The 21,181-nt window shown below is 43.2% G+C and overlaps 1 protein-coding gene across 4 annotated transcripts in view; it reads right to left on the bottom strand.

Annotated features, from left to right (window-relative positions):
* pde4d (phosphodiesterase 4D, cAMP-specific) overlaps nucleotides 1–21,181 on the bottom strand; it is a gene marked incomplete at its 5' end in the record, with an annotated part of 247,174 nt that overhangs the window by 53,071 nt on the left and 172,922 nt on the right. For 2 of the 4 annotated variants that reach the window (XM_084056012.1, XM_084056015.1), the window contains one exon: nucleotides 14,619–15,600. The exons of the other annotated variants lie outside the window; for them this stretch is intronic. In XM_084056012.1, coding sequence (XP_083912138.1) covers nucleotides 14,619–14,707 — 89 coding nt within the window. Of the gene's footprint in view, nucleotides 1–14,618; nucleotides 15,601–21,181 lie in introns of those variants that run through there. 4 annotated transcript variants of the gene reach the window in all.

Below are 21,181 nucleotides of genomic sequence, written 5' to 3'. Positions count from 1 at the left end.
AAAGAAGATGCAGTGTCCATGCCTCCACCTACGGTCAGCAGCTATCTTGTGTAAAACACACGCACAGTCATGCAGCCTGCACCCACACACAAATTATTTCGGCAAAAATAGCTGAACATGAATAATAGCCTATAATAGCTTATATTAGTCTCAAGCTCTTATTAATACTTGTTATTGGTTAAATATTTATAAATAGATTTGGTGTAATGAGGGAAAAAAGGAGGTGACCAAGTATAGTCAATGAGGAGACAATTTTGGTATATTCATTTCTAATTAAGGGAGCAACTATTGAACATTATCTTAATATTTTGAGTCACAAGGTAGTACTGTGGGTTTTTGTTTGCCTGTGTTTGTAGGGACCAGCAGTGATCGCAGAGCTTTAGCCAGGAGGAGAGTTACCCTGTTGAGCCAGGCGTGCACATACAGTAGGAACTAACCTGTCCCTGTGTAGTGTAGGGACATTGATGTTTTTGGAGGACAGCTGACTAAAAAGTACTTTTTTTAAAATTGGATGCATTTGTGAACAATAGCCAAGTCAGATAGTACAGTATATCCATTTGACCAATCATACGGTTCACTGCAGCTCAATAATGACATATTGAACAGTATCGTTTCTCATGCATGGGCAAATGGATTCTCAAATCAAGACTGATAATAAAGCCAAATACTGTATATCAAGAGAGTAAAATGTATTTTGAGGCAGTTATGGAATAAGCCTTCTCACCCCAGATTTGTCCATGTATTCTTCTCCTGCCACCGTATCGTTTTTGTAGAAAAATTCATAAAGGACATGAACCTGCAATAGATCTACACATGAAAGTTATTTTGATGTAGTGCATTATGAAATCAAATCACATACTGCATTGAATAATGCTAATAAGGTTCAATGCATTGCCTATGGCTAGGAGTGATCGCCACTTTCCTCACCGCAGCAGGAGGCGGAAACAGCAAGAAGCTGAGACAAATTCAACCAGAAGCACAATATGCTCTGAAGTATGGACAGAAACTGACTATTGTATGGCATACTGAATATTAATAACAGTGATTCTAAAACTTTTTTGTCAAGGACCTCCAAATTACAAGTTTTATGTTGTTAAAATGTGTCAAAAATGTTCAATTTGTTCTTTGTGCTAAAGATTTTTTAAATAGCCGATCTACAGTTAAAGTGGTTAAACAGACTTTTATGCTATATTAACTAATTTAGCTGGGGATCCCCTGGAACCCTTCAAGGATCCCTGGATCTCACTTTGAGAACTCCTGTTTTAAACTAGTGTCTGTACTACTCCTCCCTGCCTGGGAGTTTAGCCATGGTTCACATGACGCTTGTATACAAACGTCATGGTGCCGAGTCCCCCTGGTTTATAGTGGTGTTCGATTTTTTGCGGCGCTAGCCGCTCTATACCTTTAGGTATAGAGCGGATCCTGCTCTATACCTGACTTTGTCCGTGTCCGTCAACGTTCTGATTAGTCAGGTCCGTCAATGTTCTGATTGGTCAGGTCCGTCAACGTTCTGATTGGTCAGGTCCGTCAACGTTCTGATTGGTCAGGTCCGTCAACGTTCTGATTGGTCAGGTCCGTCAACGTTCTGATTGGTCAGGTGCGTCAACAAAGTGATTGGTCAAGCTTCACATGACACGTGGCTATAAACACATTATAAACACATATCGATGACAAAATGTATCAAAGGCGCCGCTACCTTCACACAGGGTGTGATTTTTTTACATTACATTGCACATGTACATAAACTTTTCAAATATAAAGTGCTTACCCCCGAGCCACGGATGTTACAAGGCGACCCGGACCGCGATAAGTACCCGTATCTCCCGTATTGTTCAATTTAAAGAATTTTAATCCGATCGCCGGCCATTTTCTCAGATACTTTCAACCATGCGACACTAATGGTTGGGAGGTGTATTGCACTCTGATACATTACAAAAAAATCTAAAAAATGGCCAGCGATGGGATTAAAATGCTTTTTATTGAACAATACAGGAGATACGGGTACTTATCGTGGTCTGGATCGCCTTGTAACATCCGTGGCTCGGGGGTAAGCATTTTATATTTGAAATCTGAACGTTTATGTACATGTGAGAGTTGGCAATGTAAAAAAGTCGAACACTACTAGGGGACTCGGCACCATGACTGTCATGGTATGACAGTCATGTTTCAGGGCTACCTGAGAGCTCTGCTGCAGGGATCAGTGATTAGGGGTGGGACGATACGGGTAGCTCACATTACGATAACTGTGGCAAAATTTGGCCCACGATAACGATAATATCACGATGCACGATATCTGCGATACTTAATATATTGCAAGAAATGCAATCAACGATAATATCACGATATCTGTATCCGAAAAATAAAAAGAATACCCAATAAAGGCAATAGACTGCAATTATGCATTTATTCCAAAATCGTATTAGATTTTTGTGCATAACGAACTGGCCTAGTACAATGTACAAAATTGTGCATAGATAGTGCCTCCTCCTAACAGTAAAACAATGATTGCAGCCTGTCCACAAGAAAGGATGCAAAATAATAGCCTCACGTAGCCAGACTATATCACTGCGTGGATATGAGTCTGGTGCTTCTATGAGGACTTTTGTTTTCCAAGGGGGCGGCATCAAAACAATGGCTCTGGACGCAATTGGTTAGACCTACAACCAACTACCAATCACAGTTTCCCATATTTGAATACTGGGCCCTGATTGGTCACCCCAGACTTCTGGAGCAGGAAATGGATTCACAATGGAGCTGTGCCAGACCCAAATCGCCAAGCGCAATTTTTCTTTGCACTGGCAGATTTGTCTGGTCCCAGGCTAGCAAAATAACCCCTCTAAAATATCTTGTGCAAATTAAATTTACAGGGGGAAAATGCTTTAATAATAAGATTAGCAACTTGTTTAATGTAAACCTGGCAGTGTATCTCCAATTTGTTTTATGTAAACTATGGCCCATTTCAGGGAGTTATTGCTTTGATAAGAACCCAATAAAATGAAATGAAATGAAATCCTGGCCTCATGTCAGTGGTTAGGATGTATGCCAGTACTGTATGTGAACCAGAGAATACTTTATTATTATCATTATTAGTATTAGTCGTAGTCCGGCCACTTTACCCTCATTTATCTCAATAGCATCACCACAGACAGGACAGGCGGCATGAAGTAATGGACTCTGTGGCAACCAGGGGAAACTGGGAGCACATGCATGGTGTAATATTTGCTTTGCTTTCAAAATAAATGTAACTAATGCAATGTAACTATTGTTCATGATGCTATATATAATACTGCAACACAACTGACAATAAAAAGAGAGTACAAATGAATAAATAATAATAATAAAATAAAAATGGATATTTGCCGGCAGTGTATTGATTATTTATCGCGAGAGGGAGTATCGCAATATATCGCAACATCGATATTTTGCCACACCCCTAGTTGTGATGGCTTGAGCCGCTCAGTGTAGCTACACCAGGGTGTCATTCACACTGGACACGGCCATTTTAGTGCATTCTGCAAATCACTGCAACTGCTGGAGGGAATTCAGCATCAAAGTTACGGGACAAATGGATACATTAACACTGAATATTTTACTGTGCACAACCCTGGGGTGGGTGCAGAGACAGACGCACAGCATCATACGCACCGTTTAAGATTTTCATATTAACACCACTTCGGTCAAGAAAACTGCCTGGAGGGTATTTTGATGTTTGAAGAGAGATGACATGCTACTGCAGATGGATGGATTGATCAATGGATGGATGGATTCTTGGATGCATGGGCAAATGGATCAGATGGTTGCAATGATCAGTGTTTAAAAGAAAGTAGAGAGCGAATTTCCAAAAAGGCTCTCATTTACACTATGGAGGCATACGTGTGTAGACCGACCAACACACACACACACACACACACACACACACACACACACACACACCACACCACACCACACACACACAACACACACACACACACACCACACACACACACACACACACACACACACACACACACACACACACACACACACACACACACACACACACACACACACACACACACACACACAGTTCTGTGGAGTAAGCACATGGCACAGCTAATAGGTTTAGCTTGGCATGGGTCCCAGTGATGTCAGAGTAATCCCTCAATAAAGCCCTAGTGACATCATCACACTAGGGTGACTGGGTGCTTGTTCAGATGGCCACAAAGAGAAACCCCATGGATGTGTGTGTGTGTGTGTGTGTGTGTGTGTGTGTGTGTGTGTGTGTGTGTGTGTGTGTGTGTGTGTGTGTGTGTGTGTGTGTGTGTGTGTGTGTGTGTGTGTGTGTGCGTTCCCTCTCTGTAGTCTTGATCCATAGCAAAGAAAGGCGTCACCATGGTGCCATACTATTCTGGTCATAAAGGTATGGTGCGTTCGTCATCGTCAGAAGTCATTCCTGCCCTTCCTGGTGACAGAAATAGTTTCAATGTCCCCAGTAAAGTGAAACATAAAATCTCTCATCTCCCCTCTGGGATAAATAACCTTATAGGAGATGGGTGACAGTAGTAGACTATTGCAAGGTCGGTGTGTATTTCCTGCACAAACCACAAGCAAGTTGAATTCACAATGCCAGTGTTTGGAAAAACACAGAACTTAAAAGCTAAGCACACACACAATTACTTTAACTTTAGAAAGAAAATATCCAGGTAATCCGGATCATTTAAAAACAAAACACTGTAATGGGCCAGGCATAAAAATAAAAAAAATCCTAGCATGACACTAAAACAGCATATGCTATGCCAAAATAATAAGCTGTACACAAGCAAGCTATAAGCTTTCCCCCATTGTACGTCAAGTTGTTCACCTTCCTTGACCCTTGTAGGCTCCCCAGCAAGTATTAGCTGGAATTAGAATGTAATATTTGTAAATCCAGCAAAATGTGTGTGTGCGTATGCATATATATGTGTGTGTGTGTTCTGTGTGTTTATGTGGGGACTCCCGTTTGCATTGTAAGCCATGCTAAGCCCATTTGTACTTGTTCTCATAACCACTGTCGTCATCATAGTGATCATAATCGCCATTGCCGTCACAAGTGATTCCCTTCTAAGACAAACCTCGTCACTCTCATTTTGCCTTTGCACGCAGAGGTAAATCCTCTGACGTTTGCGATGTAACCTGCAATGAGCCGATCAGTTCCTTCAAATCAGCAAAATCTTCTTCGCAAATTATCGGCACCATAGAGTTATAATATATCTAGAGGGTGGACAGCCCCGCCCCCACCTATTAATTTCAATGAAAGTTGCTCACCAGCGCATGAAGCACCCGGAAGAACGCTCTACTTCCGCTTTTTTCTTGATTTGAGCACCACATTTGGGTTGACTTGAGCACCAAGCAGGCGCACTAGGGTTTCAAACGGTACACGCACGCGCAGTAGCGTTTTAAATGCGGAAGTCCTGCAATCACAGATTTGACCACCTGGCGACCGCAACTTCACTGTTATACCGCGGTTCTGAGGCCTTGGTCTGCACTGCTTGAAAAGGGGTCTCAGAAGCCTGATGTGCTCCATGTCACGGCTGTGCTGCTCCTACAGCACCTGTCCTGTAGATGTCACTCTCCCCTCATGATCCGCCCCCTAATCTATGTCATGTGTTACACCTGTGTAAATTGTCCATTGTGTTCACAGTGTCATGTTAGCGTGTGTGTATATAAGCCCAGCCCTCTCGTTAGTCTCTGTCTAAGTAGACTATTGTACATAGGCCTGTAAATTCCTACTTATGTTTTCCTTTCCTGTATTATGCCCTTTTGGTGAACTCGGTTTTCTCAACTCCTGCCAGGCCAGTATTAACCGTTAAATATAACATAAAAAATACAACATCATTAACCGCTAATTTCATGATTTTGTTGAACTTAAAATCAATGTTTTATTTGATGGCCTTCTTGCCCAGGCATTTGGCCTTGAATTGGCCCTGAACCTCAAAAAGATTACTGTTCACGATTTAGTTTTTCCAATTGCAACATCACAAATCACTTTGAAACAAGGCAGATACTGTGACAAGTACCGCTTGTTACATTACTTGTTCGCGGAGGCGGTCGTGTGGGCTACTTTCTTGTAGAAATGATTCTTGTAGTTAAATTGTTATTAAAAACTGATTTAATTGGGATATGTCTATGACTTTCACGATGCCATATTCGGTAACCGCTTTAGAAAAGCAATACTTTTTTCCATTTATTATTGCCTCCCTCTGCCCGTCTCCCACAGCTCTGGCTCACAAACTCTTCAGCCTTTCCGTATCACACAAAGTAAAAGAAAGCCCCAGGGAAAGGGCCCCAGATTGTTCACTTTGAGACAATATTAATCGTTTCTTTTTGTTTCATTACAAGTGATTTATTTTCTACCCGTGGTTGGCCTGTGAAATGGTCCTCGGTTAGTGAGCTCCTTTGTTCCTTCAGGAAGAGGCCAGGCTTGATAGGATCTGTTGTCTCAGCACAGGGTTTGTTTGGGTCTAATAGTACGTACATGTCTGCGTCACAGTAGACCAACTTGCTGTTGATGCAATTTGTCCTCGCAAGGTGACAAGGGAAGGGCGGCCATAGCTGAGTGGTTAGAGAGCCCGTCTGGGGAGCCAGAGACCCTGGTTGTCCCAGGTTCGAGTCCACGCCAGGTGTAACCCCTAATTGCTCCCAGAGCGCCGTAGAATGGCTGCTCACTGCTCCTAGTAGTTATAGGATGGGTAAAATGCAGAGGACAAATTTCACAAATGTGCAAATATACAGTGACAAAAGAAACACCCCAAGGAGTTATGTTATGTTATGTGCCTTCCATATGAGGAAATGTATTATGATTCCATTGTACAACTTAATAACATAGGTGCAATAAAACCTTCAAGTCAAACTTGAAGTAAACTTGAGTACCCAGAGGCAACTTGCATATCACATACTGTACTGTACTGTACTGTATGTGTGTCAGTGACTTCTGTCAAACCCTGAAGCGCCAATGTCTTCTCAGGAGAGATTATTTTACATAGCCAGTCATTTTACACTTGTTAACTTGGAAGACCACAAAAACAACACCACACAATTACATTTGATCAGATTCTGCTGCTTTGCGCCACAGTTTATTGCTAGACGCATGCCTGGCAAAGACGCCAACCTGCAGGCCTCTCTCATTGCTTCCAACCTTCTCCGATAACCGCCCACCCTCCGAGCCTCGGTCTGTAACATTGCTATTTCTGATTTATGCCGAGTTCAGTCATGAAAGCACCTGCGGCTATGCCTCGCCTCCAACAGGCCCAGGTGCCGAGCTGTATTCTTATTGATCTGTCTGTCTCATTCCCTCCGTCCCGGCGATGAAGGGAAGATTGAATGCCCCATCTAGCAGCTGCCAGGGAGAGATGGAGCGGAGCAGGGCACAGGGGTGAAAAGAAATGAAAATTGAAATGAAATGGATATTTAGAATGAAATGTGATGTCAATGGTGTGGCAAGGTTCTTCAGCCCGACATGTCTCGTGTGCGTTTTCACGTGCACACATGCCCCCCCACACCCAAGTGTTCAACTTATGTAACTATGGTGACACATGACCGCTACCACTGGAGTCACTGATGCATTATGACAGACTGTCAGACTAAACAAGTTCATAGACCCTCCCCCCCACCCCCCTTCCAATTCCACAGTGATACATACATAAATACATTATACATACATGAGATAATGGACGGGGTAGGAGTGGTGTCAATAAATAAAGCATTAGCGTCCACATTGACTATGACTAACAGCCAGGGTTCGATTTGCTGGGATGGGGTCCACGGCGCTGCTTTTGATATCATCAATAATCTTTTTTATAGACGGTGGGGATATGTTCCATCCTGCTTCAGGTACAATGGTGGGTATCGCATAACCGAGTGGGGCATGCATTCTCTATCCAGTCTAGTAGATGTAAATGTAGGCATAAGTATCATGTACAGTGGATATGAGGCTGATATTGTCAGCCAGACACAGAGCGGAAATATGAATAAAATGCGTAGTCAGTCTACAGCGAATAACGAGGAATATAAAACAGTGAAACACTTACAGCTGTTAGCCTAAGGAGACCTCTAATTATGATACAAGAATACATCCCAGTTGCACCATGAGCAAAAGTGCAGGAGTGAGCAGGAGTCATTAATTCAAGGACAGAACAGAACACATGGGGGCTTGGTTATGCAGCTTAATCCATTAAGACCGGGAACGCATTTGTGTAATTTTAAGATGAGCTTGTAGATCTGCATTTTTTTGAGAAATCGTGAAAATTTGTGCAAATCTTTGAATATATATATTTGTTCAAGCGAACATCTTTAAAGGGATATTTCACTTTCAAAAAAACTTTTGGGGATTTTATCATCTACTCAAGCCTTTGTGAGCCCCCCAGACAGTTTTTAAGTTGTTCGATTCAGTATTTAGATATATTCCCTGGAACAAAATATTTTCAGATGGGGGTCCGTGGCCAAATACATATCATTTTGGGGGTCCTCGACATGAAAAAGTTTGAGCACCACTGATATAGCATCATAAGTTTTTTCAAAAAACTTAGGATGCTATAAGGATTTAGAAGACATTTGTAGAATCCCCAGAAGCAAAGATTTGAGTTACAAATGTTCGCTTTGAAAAATAGATCTTCAAAGATTTGCAAAGATTTGCACCATTTTTCAAAAATAGCAGATCTACAAGCTCATGGCACGGCACTCAGTGCCGTGCCATGAGCTTGTATATCTGCTATTTTTGAATAGCCAAAGAAATCTAAAAATGACACAGATACTTTCCCGGTCTTAATGGGTTAATGGCTACTGGACTGACCAAGTAGCTCAGTCTTGTGCCGATGAGTCTGTGGTGCTCCTCAACCAGGGGAAGCTCATCATAGAGTGAGAGGGGTTCATTAGGAGGGGTTCCATCTTGCTTCTCATCCACCCCTCCCCGCAACCACCTCCACATTGGCCAGTTTAACTCCAACTACAAAGCTAGCCTTCCTCACCAGCTTGTTCAGTTTGCTAAAGTCTCTTGTGTCAAACATGGGCGCCATGGTCGCTGCGTTGATCAAATGCTATTTTTGTGATGACTTCATCTCAAATATGGAGCACAGGCCACAGAGCTGATGGGATGGGTTATGTCAGGTCTTCTGGGCTACACCGGGGGGGCATTGGTACATTACAGCAAGAGGGATCTGAATGTCCGGGTGATAATGTAAAGTATATTTACATTGATTATATTATTTCAATATAATGTAATGATTGTTAACAGTCTCTCGTCATAAAAAGGATGACTGGATAAAACACAATCATTTGCAGCAAAGTTGACTGATCACCATTGTCTGGCCCGCTGTTGCACAGTTCTAGTGATGAGTAATGGTGTTCTTGGCTTTTATTCTCTTTAGTGAGTAATGGAACACTGTCTCCTCCAGACATCACTCATTCCTTACTGTAGGTGTATGGTTTGTTTATTTGCATGAGCCAGCACATGTAAAAAAGAGAAGACAAAAACAGAGCATGCAAAGGTCAAGTGAAAGTGGCGGCATCAGTCAAAAAGAGAAGGTGGTAAAAAGAGATGAGTAAGTGAAATTCTGAGAAAAAAAGCCTGTTTGAGTATGAAAACTCATCTAGTTAATGGACTAACAGATTTGACTGACTCGACAGCGACACACACACACACACACACACGCGTGCGCACTCTCGTGAACATGCTGCAAGACCCCAGAGAGAGAAGGTGAGAAATAATGTGCTAAACGTTTTGCAATTCCAAAGAGGACTAATTATATTGAGATTCAACAAGAGCGTTGGAACTGTTGCATGTCACCTTCACATCATAAGAACACAGGTTTTAACCAGTTCATATTAACTCCAAGGGCTCATCTCCTATTGGACAAACAAATCATTACCACTGGCAATGATTCATGCAGATTATAAAGTAGAGAAGTGCATCTCCTCCCTTTATTGCATACCTGAAATTAATATAAACAAGACTGCGCCCAATAATGGTGTGGCTTCAAGTGGATCTCGCACTTCATATGGCCAGTCTAAAATTCCAGTCATCTATGACGTATGAATGCATATTTGGGCAAGGTTTCAGTCCAAAGTTAATGCCAATCACTTCCTTATGAACAGCTTTTGGTTAAAAGGTTAAAGCTCTATATTGTGATACTTGTTTAATCTGTATCCTGTCTGAGTTCTCTTTCCTGATTAGATAAAATTGGTATCCTGACCTGAAAATGCATTTTCAGTTTAATAAAGAGCAGGAGAGACATGAAGACTCCTGTTACTGAACAAACATTCTATAGCAATGGGTACTATCAGAATATAGAGCTATGTAACACTTATTTTAACCAAAGAAAATCACTTACCCTACCTTTAAATATCTCAAAACAGTATAGGACATACAGTATGTGAACACAATGTTGTGGGATTCCATGTTCGCCCAGTGCCAGTGTGCACAATAAATGGCTCTTATTGGTCAACTGGTTGTCGAGATTAACTTAACGGGCAGTCACACACAGACAAACAGACCCTCTTATAGATGGCTTAGCCTCTTTCAGGGCAACACTGTAAACAAAAGTATGGGTCTGAATAGGCTTGAATCAACACTTATCTGAATAATGCTCCCTCTCTCTCTTCTCTATCTTGTTAGTATGAGTCTCCAGACAGAGTGAATAGAAAACCACCATAATAAGGCTGTCTGCATTACCAGCACCCAGTGCAGCAGACTAACAAAGACTGATGCTGTAGGCAAGAGGCAATGAATGCAGCATCTTACATAGTATACATGGCTACACATAATGCATGTGCGCTCCAGCACTCAGCAAAAAGGCACTACATTTAAGAGAGAACTACAATGTTTGTTTGTTTTTATGGCATTTTAAATGATGCCATTGAGCAGGTATGAAGCCAGTATGACCTGTACTGTTTCTGGGTAGTGTTTGGCTGCATATGCCTGCCTGACTACATAATGCAGCCTGAAGTCACTGCCTGGTGATTGAGAACAGAGGTATGCATAACATTCATGCATCTGCGCTCACACACATGACTGGTGATACTCTGGGGCAACACTGAGTTTGTGTGTGTGTGTGTGTGTGTGTGTGTGTGTGTGTGTGTGTGTGTGTGTGTGTGTGTGTGTGTGTGTGTGTGTGTGTGTGTGTGTGTGTGTGTGTGTGTGTGTGTGGTCTCCAAAAGACCCATTCATTTTAAAGCTCAACCTCAGTCCTAATGCCGTACCTGAAGAGTATGGGAAGGTAATCTAAAGTTTGGCTGCAACATACTGTTCCAAGCAACACCCGTGGAAACCATGCCAATGTTCAGCCACAAAAGGCCTTGTCATCTGATTGCTTAACCTGAGCAACCCACCCTCAGGCAAGAGCCAGAGAGAGAGAGAGAGAGAGAGAGAGCGAGAGAGAGAGAGAGAGAGAGAGAGAGAGAGAGAGCGAGAGCGAGAGAGAGACCAAAAGGGAGATAATGAGAATTATTTTGCGTACAGTATAGACGAGGGGGGAAATAATCCCTGCAATACTTCCCATTAAACTCCACGTATTTCCCAAAGCTCAACCCGTTCTAATGCCCCATAGAAGTAGAAATTAGAGACAGAAGGACACAGGGGGAGGGAGACAGAGACAGATGCAGCAGAGCATTTCTAACAGCATGTTTTCTAAATATGTGTATCCTAGTCCTACTACTCTGTCCTGTATTCCCAGCCTTATGTACACAGTGTGTTGTGTTTATTGGATTACTGCACATGCTTTTCATTTCCTCTCCGGTTTGTGCTTCATACAGCACATATACTGTACTACTGTATAGTCAGGCATTTGTTTACATGGCTAAAAGAGCTAAATGCAAAATGAAAAAATGTGGCTTATGAGAGGAAACAGTATGAAATTAAGTGAAATAATACATTATTAATTAAATAGTTTCTAAGCGTATGGGAACACTAATCAACCACTGGGCTGATGGTCGATAAACATGCAGACTGTATTGACTTTATGTGTGCCTGTCACAGTAAAACCACTAACATAACACCCCCGTGTGCAGAGAGAGAGAATTGGTGAGTGAGGAAGCTAGAGGTCTTAATACTGTACACACTCACATTGTTGCTGTAAAAAGAGCATACAAATTCCCAATTTCTGCAAATCTTTATTAGTGTGTGCATGTGTGCGCACGCGTGTGTACGAGTGTTTATTTTGATTTTTCTTGCAACTGGCATGCCTACTGTAGAATCCATGGCTTTGTGTTAACTTAAGCCCCATGCTTCTGTCGGTCGGTATGTGGCTGTAAATGCCAGCCTGAGACAGAGAGGAGGGGACTGGTCTATTATCAAGGTACAATGAATAATACAAAACCAGCTGAAAGCTCTTCCGCATGCGTGCACAGCACACGCACGCACACACTCACACACAAACACATATGCACATGCACACAAACACAACACCGAAGGTTCATTCCTTTGCAGCAAGGAAAAGGTAAAAAAAAAAGAAAGAAGCCCTGCCTCTAAATACAATCAGACAGGATCATCTCCCTTTCTAAAAGGATAATGCTCAATTCTGACAACCATGACAGCCCAGAAATGTTGTTTGAATGCCGTCAACGAGTTTGCTACATCACTCCAAAATCGCCTACGTAATGAATTCCAAAATGCTGTGAAGTAGATCTCTCCGTCAGACATTCCCTCCCCTATGTGAAAAAACCTTCTGTTTGTCCAACCTGGAATGTGCTGAGTGACGCATGTCAAAACCGGCTTCCTGGCACATTAGCATCATTTATTTGTCAGCTTAAATCGAGGCCTGTGGTGATTCTCTATAGTGACGGCCTGGGGCCTGGGAGAGCCACGCTGGAAATGTACACACTGATACCGCTATTACCATCAGGGATATACAGTACCATGTACATTCTTAACCCATTAAGACCTGAGGCCAATTCTACAAATGCCTTCTAAATCAGTAGTTCTCTAACATTTTCGTGCCAAGGACCCCCCCAAAATGATATGTATTTGGCCGCGGACCCCCCATCTGAAAATATTTTTTTGCCAGGGACACCCCCAAAAGAGAAGACTTGAGTCATTTTTCAAACACTTTCAAGATTTTTTCAATATGTTCAAAAATAGCAGATGTACAACTGCGCCTGACCTTCAGGCTAACGTCACCCTGGATTGCGTGCGACGAGTGTGCTCTACTTGTACACTAGCACTGTCTAAGCGAGCGTGTATAATAATCCATGCCAGTGTCTGTGGAGAGGAGAGAGGAGGACGAGAGAGAGGAGAGAGAGAGAAATGTTTTGTTGTGTTTCTGTTTACGTAGCTGCCCATGGATTAACCAAGAACATTCCACACTGCTTCGTTCTTCAAAGACCAAGCCGCCTACACTCGTGTGGATGTGTGCTTGTGTGCGCATGTGAGTGTGTCCATATCTGCCGTGTTATGCCGGTGGAGTGCTCAGCTGTTGCTCGCTTAATTTCTTTGTCTATATTCCATCTGTTCCAAAGATCCCCTTGAAAAGGTTAATAACTGGGTTTGCTCAATTTAGTTTAGCACAACTGTACTCAAGATAAAAATGTCTATTATGATGTGAAAATCGGCACACCGGCATTGGACCTATAAGCATGCCGTGTCGGTTTATTGAAGCAATGGCTCCTGCCGGCAGTGGAAGGTTGAAGACATAAAGAATGATTTGACATCTTCAGCTCATCTCTCCAAGTTAGAGGTTAGCAGATTGGCTGTGTGGATGTCAGTAGCTTGGCTATACTGTAACTTCATTTGTTTAAAACAAAGGCACAAGCCCAGATGTCTGCATAATGCAGATGCACGTCACAACAGATAGGATGAACACTGTGTATGTGTCACAATGTTTACATGTTTCTACACCACTTTGCTTCACAAAAACACAACTACACAGTGAAATACTGAGTTTAACTCTGAGAGTGAACTCTTAGCTAAATTAACAATCCACATTTTGCTGTGTAGGTCTGATAGGGTGAAACACCAAAAGCAGAGAGAAATTGTACAGTGTATACATGGTTCCTCTGTAATATACTCTGATGACCCAGCCTTTGTTATCACCCTGTAGACACTATTCCTGAAGTAACTACATACCCATAAACAAACCAACGTGGCAGTGCAGTGAAAACTAGACAGTAGAGTAAACCAACAAGTTATTGCAATGAAGTTACTTCAACGTGTTTGACTCTATAGGAGAACTGTCCAACTCGGTATTACAGTGCTTATGTGCGCTTGGCACTTCTGTCTGATATACCCTGTCGTTTATGGATCAACTCAAGCATTCAGTGTGGGAGAAAACGACAGGAAATGTCTAGCCCATTTAACAATAAATTTCCCCGAGTAGAGCTGAACTGAGCTGGGAAAAGACTAGGAAGGGCTGTTTTGGGCAGGGCCAGCCTTAGGGGAGCCCTAACCACACTACAAAACAACATACACTAGAGTTAGATATACTACACAGTACACTCTCACTCTTACAGTAAAATAGCCCAGTAAACTGCGATTAGTTAACACAACACAAAGAAAAGTAGACAACATCTGCAAGCATACTGTATGTAGTGCACACACACACACACACACACACACACACACACACACACACACACACACACACCAGGTCACCAACACAGCTACCAACACTCACCATATCCAGGAGTGCCTCCTGAAAGGGAACTGTCTGAGGTGCATCATGGACCTCTCACTGTGTGTGAGGGTACAGTGTCCAGGCTTCATACCTGGGCCGTGTGAGGAATGTGTCCCCCCCCCCCCCCACCTGTCAACCCGGCTTACACCTTTACAACTCCCTCTACTGTATCTCTCTATCTATCTACAAATGCTGGCCCACAGCATCCACAGGCCCCAGCACATGCACAGTTCCATTCTGTAGTCCGCTGCTGTGCCGTCGTGCCCCATGCAGACGTAGTGTTTCAGTGAGGACACACCGCTCAAATTTGGTCTTGGTTGAGTCCTTCCTCAGGGCATCGCTGCGTCAGGCTACAGGATGCACGTTACAAGGCAAATCCAGAAGGCAAATGACACATCACCAGAAAACCCATTGAGATCCAGAAAATAAATGTGCGCGAAAATCCCCATCAAATGTAATGATCAAAACAAAACAAAACAAAAACTATGAAGTAGAGCAGAGTTTAAAGTCAGTGTCCTCCCAGTGAGCAACTCTGGTGGTTAGCTTTAGCACACAGGAGGCCACCCAGCAGGACGAAGCTAAGCTCTCTGGCTCTCGTCTTTTTTTCCGAGGAATTCTTCCGGCGAGTGTCTGAAAATCGCTGTCCCACATCCACATGGTGAAGCAGTTCAGGGAGTCATTCCTCCGGAAAACATTCCTCTTCCTGACAGCCAGTGACGCCGGTTGGAAAGGCGGTGATAGTCAACACCAGCATGACAGAGCATGTTGAAAACACACACATGCACACACGCACACGCAGATAGTCACACACACCCTTGTCACTGTTGAGCTTTCGCCCCTTTCTCATACACTGCCTCTCCCTCGGTTCTGCCTGCCCACAATCTCCCAGGGAGGGAAGAGAGGAAATGGGGATGAAAAAAAAAAGAGTGAAGCGCCTGCAGTGTGTCTCCTCTCTCTCTCTCTCTCTCTCTCTCTCTCTCTCTGTCTCTCGCTCTGTCGCTCTCTCACTCTGTCGCTCTGTCTCTCTCTCGCTCTGTCCCTCTCTCCTCTGCCCCTCCCTCCCCTGTCTCTACTAGTCAGTGGGATGTCCCGACCCAGTGCGAGTGTAAGAGGTGAGCTCCAGTTAGGTAAACCTATTGATCCTCTTAGCGCACACAGCCACACGTCATGCACAGTAATGTGAGTACAGGGTGAAATAAGTAATTTCCCCTCATTTTCCCACTGAACATCATGAACCCTATAGCGTCCCTATTGTGACCATGTCATAATAGGCAAACATTCGGTGCAAATAGCTTATCTAAAAGCTCACAGCCTGTACAGTAGATCACAGCTTGTAGTCGGCTGTTGTTTTGCCTGAGATTAGGGGTATAGTGGGAAAAAGGAGGGGACCATGGTCAACCAAGCACAGTATATAGGGTTTCAGTGGTTAAACCCTTAACCTTAAAGTAATCAACCCCTCCACACAACCCTCTGCCCCACCTCTCTCCCATTCACTCCGTCTCCCATCTCTCATCCTTATGTAATATGGGATCTTCTCTATTACCACTGCAAAACCCATAGCACAGAATGTCCTACTTTATTTTATTTATTTTTTAAAGCTTATCTAAGCACCCCTCTCTGTCTTTCTCTAGGGTGTACATGAAAGCCATGGAACCGAGCGGTTTCAAACAGCCACAGCAGTAATTCAGGCTTATGTTTCAACGCAACTGAATAGACAAACTCACATTAACTGTGTGTGTGTGTGTGTGTGTGTGTGTGTGTGTGTGTGTGTGTGTGTGTGTGTGTGTGTGTGTGTGTGTGTGTGTGTGTGTGCGTGCGTGCGTGCGTGCGTGTGCGTGTGCGTGTGCATATGTACTGTACTGCAGTAGTTCTCAAACTTTTTCATGTCAAGGACCCCCAAAATGATATGTATTTGGCTGCTGACGCCCAGCTCAAAAACATTTTGTGCCAGGGATTTTTCAGCAGATCTACAAGCTCATAGCGCGGCAATCTGTGCCGTGCTATCTGCTATTTTTGAATAGCCAAACTAAGTATAAAATATGGTTTAAGTAGTTACAATTATTGTGACGCTATATTAACCTGGTAGCCCCCCCTCCCCCCAAGAACCCCACTTTGAGAACCAATGCTGTACTGTATGTGTTGTCATGTGCGTGTGCAAGAGGGGCCTCTGAAGGCAGAGGTCCTTTTCAGGAAACTAGTTCTCCAGGATGTTATGGTCATGGCTGGCATATTAAGCATACCTCTGTTCTCAATCATCAATGACTTCAGGGTTCACATGTAGTCATAGATCAGGCATATACAGCCAAACACTACCCAGAAACAGTACAGGTCATACTGGCCTCATAGCTTCTCAATGGCATCAGTTAAAATGCCATAAAGAAACTGGCATTGTAATTCACCATCTTAACTATAGTTCCTTTTGCAAAGTGCATGTGCATTTGTTTGCCTGGCTGTGTGTGTGTGTCAAATTGTGTGTGTGTGTGTGTGTGTGTGTGTGTGTGTGTGTGTGTGTGTGTGTGTGTGTGTGTGTGTGTGCGTGCGCACGGATGTGCGTGTGTGTGTGTATACGTGCATGTATACGTGCGTATGTCAATTCTTCTTTCCTTTTTTGTAGGAATAGTGTTGGCAAAGAATTTGTGGGTTGAGGCTGGGGTTACCACAATACGTTTGCGTGTGTGTGTGTGTGTGTGTGTGTGTGTGTGTGTGTGTGTGTGTGTGTGTGTGTGTGTGTGTGTGTTTGCGTGCAAGTGTACGTGCACTTGTGTATGTTTTGCATTATAAAAACCATATCCCTGGCACAGCTCCAGCGCTTGCGGGCTGAAAAACAGGATCCAGGGCTGCTTCTTACACACATCCTGCCCAACACACACGTCAGCAGCCTCTCAACTGCTGCCAAGAATCCAACCACCTCTGTAAACCAGCGCCCTCACCCACAACAAGCACCCATGGATAGGGATAGGGTGGAGGAGTGCTGAAGGTGGAGGAATCTGCTAGTGACAAAACCTAGGCACCCTGAGAGCCAAGTAGTTAGGGTGCAAAATGCCCTGATCAGCGAGTTCCCGGTTTGATTCCTGGCTGGTTGGACCATTTGCTGTGTGTGTCATTGCCCTACTCTCTCTCCCCAATCCCCATTTCATGTATTTCTCCACTGGCTCTGTTAAATAAAGGGTAAAAAAATTACAAACAAATAAGAACGGGCGCTTGGATGACGCAGGGGTAAATGACAAATTACCTGCCCACCACCCAGGGTCTAGGGGTTTGAATCTACCGCAGTGCATCTGGTTTGGCTGAGAATCTACAGTATACGAACACAATTGGCTGTGTTCACCGCATGTACTCCTATGGGCTGGGGCGGCACCTGTCAGCAGGGGGGGGTGTTGAACGGCAGGAGTAGTACGGAAGCGCTACTCCCTGCCAGTGGGGGCTTCTCACTGGCAGGGGAGCCAGTAGGGTACAACAGCAGTGGAAACACAGACATGTGTGGGGAGGAATTACACTTCCAAAGTGTAAATTGGAAGAAAAACGGGGTAAAACAATTGGCTATACTCAACAGCCTCAAAAATAACAAGTTAACCACTTACAGTAAGCCTGATTTATACTTAATTGTACGACACTGTCATGCGGCAAAGATAGCTGATCTATAAATTCCCAACACATGCATATAGACTAGAGCTACTGTACATGCAACCATGCACATTGCACAGTAACATCCAAACCACACATGCTTATCATATCTTTTCCACCATGCTCCACGCAAATTGACAAAAGTCTAAAAATAGAACTGTATGTGCGCTATAAGTCCCTGCATTTTCTGTGTGCGTGTGCGTGTGCGTGTGTGTGGTATTACATAATCCTCGTCCCTGTGTTAGTATAGGGGCTCTTGCCCCCTGCTCTCCTGAACACTGTTGCGCTGTCACGATTCATCCTAGAGGCTGACAGTGTGAGATGAAAGGGAGAACACATGCGCGAGAGCGAGAGAGAGAGAAGAAGGGCTGAAGAAAAGAGGACGACAGAGAAAGAGAGGGGGGTAGAGAGATACAGGGTGACGTAGAAGAAGATGGTAGTGCTATCTGACAGCATCATCAGCAATGACAAATGAGACGGTAATAAAAGAGCAGTAATGGAGAAGGTGGCGTACGAGACAATTCCCAGATGAGAAAGGAAAACACTACTAAGATTCATCTCAATAACCCTAGGTGGGGTTGGTGAAAGGGCCTACTCTGTGTGGAGTTTGCATGTTCTCCCCGTGTCTCCTAGGGTAGTTAATACCCTCACAAAAACATGTAGTAATCCTGGTCACTATACTGCCTCCCCCTGGTCAGCCGGGGCGCCTGATGGAGGAGAAGGGAACTGGTTGGAATAACGTGTTCCTTCCACGCGCTATGTCCAACTAGGGAAACTCCCCCCTGTCGGGTGATAAGAAGCGGCCTGCTTGCTCCTCATGCATTGAAGGAGGCATGAGCTTCAGCTTGGGCTCTCCCTAGGCTGGCAGAGGGTAGGTAGTGCCCAGGATTACATAGGCAATTGGCACTGGGTGAAAAAAATGTGGGTTACAAAATCGTGGGATAAAAAAAAAAAAAAAAAAAAAAAAGATTCATCTCAATAAAGATGAAACGGTACCGATAGATATTTTGAGAATGAATTCAATCTAGCAGGAATAAAGTCGACGCTATCCTGTAACAAACATGAACCATTGGCCGTATTTCTCCTCATCACAGTGAGCCCTGCTCGTCACCCTGAAAGCTGCAATCTTTATCCAAAGTATATCACATTTTTATCAGCACACCCTCTATGTCTGGGGAGCAGGAGATAGGGGCCACATTACCCACTGGAACAAGTGGATATCGATTTCATGCATGGTGACATTTGCTGCAGCAAACGACTTTTCTTCAGTGGTTGAAGAAGTACTCAGATGTTTTACTTACTGTATAAGTAAAAGTAGCCATACCGAAATATCACAATACTCAACTAGGGTTAAAGTACAAAATATACTGAAAGTACTGTACCAAAGTAAAAGTATTACACTTTTTCAAAAAATATCAAATGTTTTAAAAAATAGCTGTTCTACAAGTTCACATTGTGAGCTTGAAGATCGGCCATTTTGAAATAGTTGAAGTAAGTGGTTAATGGCTATTTTCGAATAGTAAGTGGTTAATGTAAGTTTTAAATGTATGTTTTGCAATAATAATCTAATTCTAAGCAACTAGTAACTAAAACTGGCAAATAGTGGTGTAAAAGGTACAATATTTGCCTCTACGATGTATTGGAGTAGACATATACGATTTTTTAAATACTCAAGTAAATGTAACTCAAAATTGTACTCAAGTACAGTAAATGTAATTAGTTACTGTCCACCACTAACTGCAGCAAACTACTTTTCTTTATTTATCCCCAGGTCAGTAGTTCTGAGAAACGCAGACTGTACACCTTCAACAAACCCAGCATAGAACTGGTACAAGCAGAATGACATTCCAACAGCATGACTGCTCTGTCATACATGTCAGACAGCAATGCTGTTTTTTTAGGTCACGAAAGCCTAGAGGGAAGGTAAAGTAAGGCTTTGATGAAGCGACATCAATATAGTGTGCAGAACAGTCTGCACAGCTTTTTTCCGCCTACACCAAATCCCTTTGCCAAACATAGCCGATCTACAAGTTCACAATGCGTTGCGAGCTTGTAAATATGCTATTTCCCCCCAGAGTAGGCATGCCAGGGATCAAGTGGTTAATTTGATTCAGCGGACATAGAGGATTTTGCCATTATTTAAACACCTCTCTATCAACTTTATGTACTGATATACCTGTTTTGATGATGTGCATGCAGGAAAATGCTGTGGCCTTCATCTTTTTTCTTGTCTTTTTTTTTGTTATGTTTTTTTGGAGAGTCTTTATCTTTATAAAACAAAATATTATTTATCGAAAAAAAAAAATGTTTAGCTCTTGAAGGCTGTTCACAGCTCAAAGACTTTAATAACATCTGTCAAATTATCTTAGACAGCTACTGTAAGCCTAGACCTCCAAACTCAGCCTTCATCATTACCACATATTTTATTTATTATTTTTTTACAGCTTTTGTATTCACATGTTCAGAACACTTTCAATTTGAATGCAACCTGCACAATAAATCTCCACAGAGACTCGGAGAGCGTGTGGAGATGGAGCTTTCATACACATTTTGTTCCTCTCCTATAGATGTGGGCTATCTGGGCCAGCTGTCACATGGCGCATCACTTGGTTTGTCACTGTGGAAATGCCAGGGGCCCACTCCTCCTCCTTGTCATCCACAGCTTGTGATGCGGTGGCATTTTGGGAAAGATTAACCCATCCCCCCTTCAAATCACATATTTGTAACTAGAAGCCAAATATAATATGGGATGTGCAGAGGTTTCTGTCAAGGGCCACACGGAGAATGTGAACAATGTTCAAGTGGCAAAAAAATGCCACCATCCCAGACATGTGGAGAGGCATGACAAGATGCTTATTTGTCTCTTTGACTTAAAAGAGATATTGAACTGTGGTAGAACCTTGGGCTTTATTCTGTAACTACCTCTGCAGTGCATAAGT

Source organism: Gymnoscopelus microlampas, assembly GCF_963454915.1.
Source record: "Gymnoscopelus microlampas genome assembly, chromosome: 4".
NCBI lineage: Eukaryota > Metazoa > Chordata > Actinopteri > Myctophiformes > Myctophidae > Gymnoscopelus > Gymnoscopelus microlampas.
Note: the sequence above shows the minus strand (reverse complement) of the source record. Positions and strands in the feature narration are given on the sequence as shown.